Consider the following 6759-nt stretch of genomic DNA (forward strand, 5'->3'; position numbering starts at 1 on the left):
GTTCTCTACTTTTATGGGCCTAGGTGTTGGGCTGCCTCTGCCTATGCACCATGGGCATGCAGTGCTGACCCCCTCCACAGCCGCCAGAAGACACCTGAGCAGTCTGTGAGCCACCTAGTGGTGCTAGGAATTGAGCATGGGCTCTCTGGAAGAGCAGCTAGAGGGGTTTGTTTGTTTTTGTTTTTTTAAATTTTGATTCTCTATGAATTTCACATCATGCACCTCATTCCCCCACTTAGCGCCCCATCCCTCCATAACCACCAGAAACATGGAAACTTCGATGTTACACAGTCCACCCTTTGTCCATATTCATTGCCACAAGTCACTGGTTTGGTTCACAGCCTCTGGCTTCTACTACACTATTGATACTGAACCCTCACCAGGAAGTAGCTGGTGCCCCTAGCTGCCGAGCCATCTCTCCATACCCTTAAATATACCAAGTATGGCCAGGCTCGCAAACAGACAGAGTTTGGGGAGTCTTAAGCATTAGGAGAAAGATTTGAGGGTCCCAAAGAGGACAGAGTCAGCTAACCTGGACCTTTGGGGGCTGGTTACAGAGACTGAACCATCAGTGAGCACAGGCTGGACCTAGGCCCTCTGCACATGTATAGCAGATGAGCAGCTAGGTCTTCCTGTAGGTCCCCCAAACAACGGCAGCAGGAGTTGTCCCTGAGCCTGCTGCCTACCTGCCCGCCCGCTTGTGGCTTCTGTACCCTAAATGGACAGTCTCGATGTGCAGTATGGGCTGGGGTAGGGGCTAACACTAAGAGTGAGGCTTTGCCTGCTAAGGAGGATGGGTGGAGGACTTACCTAAGAGGTGCTAGGAGGACAGAAAGCGCTGGTACTGGGCTGTAAAGTGAATACATTTAACTCAGAAACTTCAAGTTAAAGTATGGCCAGGGGCTGGGGAGATGGCTCAGCCTTTAAGAGAACTGACTGCTCTTCCAGAGGTCCTGAGTTCAATTCCCAGCAACCACATGGTGGCTCACAACCATCTGTAATGGGATCTGATGCCCTCTTCTGGTGTGTCTGAAGGCAGCAACAGTGTACTCAAACAAGTATGGCCAGGCTGGGTGGTGGTGGCGCACGCCTTTAATTCCAGCACTTGGAAGGCAGAGGCAGGTGGATTTTTGAGTTCACAACCAGCCTGGTCTATACTGTGAGACTGTCTCAAAAAAAAAAAAAAAGAAAAAGAATGAAGGCTAAGCTATGAATTAAGAGCACGCTCCTCTCACAGCCAACCCAGTTCTGTGGGTTCCCATCTCTCATGTATTCAGTTGTACATGGATAGTGTACAACTCCAGGCCCAGGGGGTCTGGCCTTGGTTCCTGTGGGTACCACACACAGGTGCAAAGAAGATAAAATCTGTGACTTGGTATTAGCAGTTCAGGGTCATCCTTAGCTACATGAGTTTGAAACCTTCCTGGGCTACATGAGACCCCACTCCAGTCATCTCCCAAAAACTATGAGTACCAGCTGTCCTGGGGAATCAAGTGAGACACGTCAGCCATGCAAAGGGAGACAGGACCTGTGTAGACTACTTTCAGGTACTTGTGACTAAATGGGACTGCCCCCAAATTATGCAAAACCTCAGGAGGGCCCTAAGGAGACAAAGACAATTGGAGCTATGAATTTGAGGCCAGCATGGTCTCTATAAACCCCTTACCCCCACCACCAAAACAAAACAAAACAAGAACCTTATGTGGGGAAGGAAGCTGGAGAAACAACTGTCTTAACTCCAGCTCCAAGGGATCTAATGTACCTAGCCCCAGTGTCAGCATCCATGTGCACTAAACTATATACAGACCTTTTGTTCGTTTGTTTTTTCCAGACAGGGCTTCTCTGTAGCCCTGGCTGTCCTGGAACTCACTCTGTAGACCAGGCTGGCCTTGAACTCAGAAATCTGCCTGCCTCTATCTCCCAAGTGCTGGGATTAAAGGCCTGAGCCACCACGCCCAGCTTTGTACTTTCTTTTTAAACTTTAAAAATTTGCACACAGTCATATATGTTCAAGATCTAACAAACATTTCTTTTATTTAGTTAGTTATTTAGTTTTTTTGAGACAGGGTATCTCTGTGTAGCCCTGGCTGTCCTGGAACTCACTCTGTAGACCATGCTGGTTCAAACTCAGAAATCCACCTGCCTCTGCCTCCCGAGTGTTGGAATTAAAGGTGTTCGCCACCATGCCGGGCTTGGTTTTTTCACATGATGTTTCTCTGCAGCCCTGGCTGTCCTGGCCACCACTGTTCTGCCTCTCCTCCCTCTTTAAAGACAGAGATGGTCTTTTTATGCATCCCTGGCTGGCCTGGAATTCGTACAGACTGCTCTGCCTTCTGTGTGCTACACATGCCTCTGCTGGACTTTGCTACTTTGTGGGTTTCTCTTTCTTCCATCCTTCTCCACCTTTTTCCTTCTACCTTTCCAACCCCCAACACTAGATAAGAGAGAAAATGTTGGAGCTGGGCTTGGTGGCACACGCCTTTAATCCCAGCACTTGGGAGGCAGAGGGAGGCAGATTTCTGAGTTTAAGGCCAGCCTGGTCTATAAAGTGAGTTCCAGGACAGCCAGGGCTACACAGAGAAACCCTGTCTTGAAAAACAAAACAACAACAAAAAACAAACAAAAAAAGAAAATGCTGCTTCTTTTCCAACATATTCTCTCTCTCTCTCTCTCTCTCTCTCTCTCTCTCTCTCTCTCTCTCTTTCTCTCTCTCCTCTCTCTTTGGCTTTTGGAGACAGGGTTTCTCTGTGTAGCCCTGGCTATCCTGGAACTCTCTTTGTAGACCAGGCTGGCCTTGAACTCAGAAATCTGCCTGCCTCTGCCTCCCAAGTGCCGGGATTAAAGACAAAGACGTGTGCCATCACGCCTGGCATCTATTTTATTATAAAACAAAACACTCACTGGTTTGGGGAGTCTAAAGCCAAGTCCTGGGATGGTGGAAAGAGAGCACTGATCCCTCCACGTTGTTTACTAATTAACCGCTCACTTTTGAGGTTGTAGGCTCACACATCCCACAAGAAAAGCAGACAGTCTGGCAGTGGTGGCTCACGCCTTTAATCCCAGCACTTGGGAGGCAGAAGCAGGCGGATTTCTGATTTCGAGGTCAGCCTGGTCCACAGAGTGAGTTCCAGGACAGCCAGGGCTACACAGAGAAACCCTGTCTCAAAAAAAAAAAAAAAAAAAAAAAAAAAAAAAAAAAAAAAGCAGACAAGCTAAGCTGGGCATGGTGACACTCAGGAGGCAGTGACAGGTAGATGTCTGATTGCGAGGACAGCCTGGTTTCAAAGGCTGGGTGCTTAGTAAGACTCTGACTCAAGCTCAAGCTCAAGACCATTTTAAAATAAAAATACAAAGTCAGCCAGAGGGTGGTGGCCTCTCCTTTGATCCCAGTCCACCAGGAGGCAGAGGCAGGAGGATATGCCTCTGGCCAGCCAGTTCTACAGAGCGAGTTTCAGGACAGCCAGGCCTACCCAGAGAACCCCTGTCTTGAACCTCCCTCTCCCACAAAAATGTATGTATATATTTAGCTATTAGATATCGTAATTGTAAATATCTGATATGCAGGATATCTGATATGCCACTTCCAAAGGGGTTGTGACCCACGGGTTGAGAATCGCTGCTTGAGACCTTGTACATGAGAGAGGCAGAAACACAGAGACAGAGAAGACAAAGAAAAACAGGGACAGAGAGACAGACACACGAACAAAAACCCCAAAGGGAGCCACGCCCCTCCGGAGGATAGCGGCGCTTTCGCTCTGGCCTCCGGACAGCTGGGGGCAATGGCGAGTCTCCGCAGAGCGGAAGCTGTTGTGCGGTGGAGGCGGGCCCTCCCGGCAGAGCTCGCGACAACTGCGCAGGCGCTGCCCGTACTTCCTTTTCCGAGTAACCGCCAAGATGGTGAGTATGCGCGCACCGCGCTCTGTGCTCCCGGGTATCCGTCGCCATCCTCCTGGGGCCCTTTCGCAGGACTCTAGATTCGCTGCCCGGGGATGGAGCGATGTGCTCGGGTGCCCGGAGACTGCGGATGGCGGGTGCGGAAGGGCCCGCATAGCTGCGGGCGGCCGCGGGGCTGTGTGTCCCCTCGCCCCGCCGCCGTAGCCGGGAGGAGCGCGGCCCGCGGCAGCCCGGGTCCCAGGGCTTCTGGGAAAGGCTGCCGAGCCCCTGCTAACCCGACTCGCGCTCACACAGGCCGAAGTGGAGCAGAAGAAGAAGCGGACCTTCCGCAAGTTCACCTACCGTGGCGTAGACCTCGACCAACTGCTCGACATGTCCTAGTAAGAGGCCCCGTCACCTTAGACCCGCCGGGTCGCTGGCCCGTTTGCCTTTCCTGTGGGTGGTGCTGGAAATAGAGCCAGAACCTTTGCACGTGTCACATGGGAGATGCAAGGAAGGGTCTCGTGTGCTGGGCAGTGGTGGCGCACGACTTAATCCCAGCACTTGGGGGGGGGGTCTGAGTTCGAGACCTGCCTGGTCTGCAGAGCGAGTTTTAGGACAGCCAGGGCTACACAGAGAAACCCTGTCTCGAAAAGCAAACAAAAAGAAATGAGAGGGTCCCGTGTAGCCCAGGCTCTCCTCGAACTCCTGATCCTCTCCACCTTCCTAATGTTTGGGTCACCATCACGGTGCAGAGCATCAAACTCGGGGCGTCCTAGCCTCCTAGGCAAGCGCTCTACCAACGCGGTCCCTGCTACAGTTGTGCAGTGTTCACGACAGCTACCTTGCTTCAGTCTCCCGCGTGGGTGGGCTCACAGGCCTCCCTGTGACCTTGGGGAAAATCAACCAGGCATAGGTAATTTGGGTGGGCTGTCACTGCCCGCGGAAATTGGTGGATTCATTTTAGAGGGTTGTGCCCTGAAACTTGACGGCAGTGCTAGGGAGGACTTGTCTTTAGTGAGCCTCAGCTCCTGGCATGTTCCTTTCTGGGTCTGAAAGAGATGGGGGAGCAGTGCTAGCGCACCATGCCATCCCCGGGACTGGCCCACATCCCCGGGTCTCCAAACCACCCTCTTCTCCCACAGTGAGCAGCTGATGCAGCTGTACAGCGCCCGCCAGAGGCGGCGCCTGAACCGTGGTCTTCGGCGGAAGCAGCACTCACTGCTCAAGCGCTTGAGAAAGGCCAAGAAGGAGGCGCCACCCATGGAGAAGCCCGAGGTGGTGAAGACACACCTGAGGGACATGATCATCCTGCCCGAGATGGTGGGTAGCATGGTGGGTGTGTACAACGGCAAGACCTTCAACCAGGTGGAGATCAAGGTGAGTTGTGGTCAGGGAGTGGCTGGGTGGGTGGCTGGTCTCTGTGCCACAGCTGCTCACACCAATCTGCTGCCTCCTCTCAACCTGCAGCCAGAGATGATCGGCCACTACCTGGGCGAGTTCTCCATCACCTACAAACCCGTGAAGCACGGCCGGCCCGGGATCGGTGCCACCCACTCCTCCCGATTCATCCCCCTCAAGTAGCCGAGGCCAATAAAGACTGGTTTTGGTCCCTGGATTCTGGGTTTTTGTTGTTTTTTTTTTTTTTTTTTTTCCCTTGGGATTTGGGTTGGTCCCTGTGTGTGGAACATGGAGCCCTTTGGGTGGCTGTCACAGTCCAGAATGAAGGTGAACAGTTTTACATGTAAGGGGTTCACGTCCATGTCCACGTCGTCTCTGCTGCAGTCTCCTCTCCGCTTTCAAGCTGCCCAGCGTTCACAGCAGAGTAGAGTCTAGCCAGAGCTGAGCATCAGGAAGGGCGAGGGGCTGCTCCCTGGGTTTGAGTCTTGGGGAGGTGGTGGCTCCACAGGAAGTGCTTGGGGGTGGGGAACTGCAGTGACAGTGGACACACAAGGGGACCTGCTGCAGCCTGAGTAAGCATGCTTCCTTTTCCTGGAGCTTCATTCTGTGACCTGGGATAGCACGTGTTCTGGAGGACCTCAAGCATGTCACCAAAGCCTATGCTGGCAGTGTGACAGGCTCGGCCTCCTACTTGTGGAATGCTGACGTAATTGATGTCTGCAGTGGAGAGAACCCCTGGCCTGTGTTTCTAAGGCAGGCTTTCTCTGAGTTCACCAGGCTGGCCTCAGGCCCTGATGCTGGCACCAGTTACAGGCTCCATGGCCAGTGGCTTGTTTTTCTTAGCCTATCGGCCTGGAACTTGGGTCCACCTGCATCTGGCATGCTGGGACTAAAGGCTTGCTGCCTTGTTAGTAAACATTTTCCCTCTGGGAATGTGAGTCAGGCAGGGTTTGCTGGAAGCTTCCAGTCCTTCCTGCCAGGGAAACATGTTACCAGCCTAGCCGTCTACCACAGGCTTGGCTGTGCACATACGCCAGTTAGTGATTTTGCCCACGAGGGCCAGAAGTGGGTATGGGATTACCTGGTCACCATGTGGGTGCAGGGTCCTCAGCTGGTATAGCAACGTGTTAACTGCAGAGCACGGTCTTCCTGCCTCAGTGTCAGTTATCAGTCCCACCCACAGCACCAGGCCGGTGACACTGACATAGGGAAAGATCAAATTAGGGCAATAAATAGTTCAGGGGCTCCTAGGCTCCCTGTACCTGCTCATCACCTGGTGGGAGTTTACCTGGTGGGCTGCCCCACCTACTTTGCACTGCGTGAGACACCAGCACCCTTCTCTGTTCAGCTCCTGACAGAAAAGGGGGCTAGTTGTGCACCAACCCCTCTGCCGGGCAGGTCTGTTCTTCTGCAGTGGGCACTGGGGTTGCCCACTACACACTTCCTCCTGTGGTTGGTAGGCTCAGAGTTAATGGGTCAGCATAG

General features: G+C 52.8%; 1 protein-coding gene across 1 annotated transcript; it reads left to right on the plus strand.

Annotated features, from left to right (window-relative positions):
• The first annotated feature begins 3830 nt into the window (after positions 1–3830).
• Positions 3831–5491, plus strand: Rps15 (ribosomal protein S15). Its single transcript, XM_021174474.3, has 4 exons — positions 3831–3897; positions 4189–4274; positions 5019–5253; positions 5344–5491. Exons 1-4 carry the CDS (start codon positions 3895–3897, stop codon positions 5455–5457), a joined length of 438 nt encoding a protein of 145 aa, XP_021030133.1. The 5' UTR covers positions 3831–3894; the 3' UTR covers positions 5458–5491.
• Positions 5492–6759: the final 1268 nt, after the last annotated feature.

This window comes from Mus caroli, unplaced genomic scaffold (genome assembly GCF_978045245.1).
Source record: "Mus caroli unplaced genomic scaffold, Mus_caroli_1 scaffold_9, whole genome shotgun sequence".
Lineage (NCBI taxonomy): Eukaryota > Metazoa > Chordata > Mammalia > Rodentia > Muridae > Mus > Mus caroli.

Coding starts and splice junctions, on each gene's coding strand:
- Rps15 (XM_021174474.3), top strand. Junction 4,275..5,018: donor CAACTGCTCGACATGTCCTA/GTAAGAGGCCCC, acceptor CTTCTCCCACAG/TGAGCAGCTGATGCAGCTGT. Junction 5,254..5,343: donor TCAACCAGGTGGAGATCAAG/GTGAGTTGTGGT, acceptor CTCAACCTGCAG/CCAGAGATGATCGGCCACTA.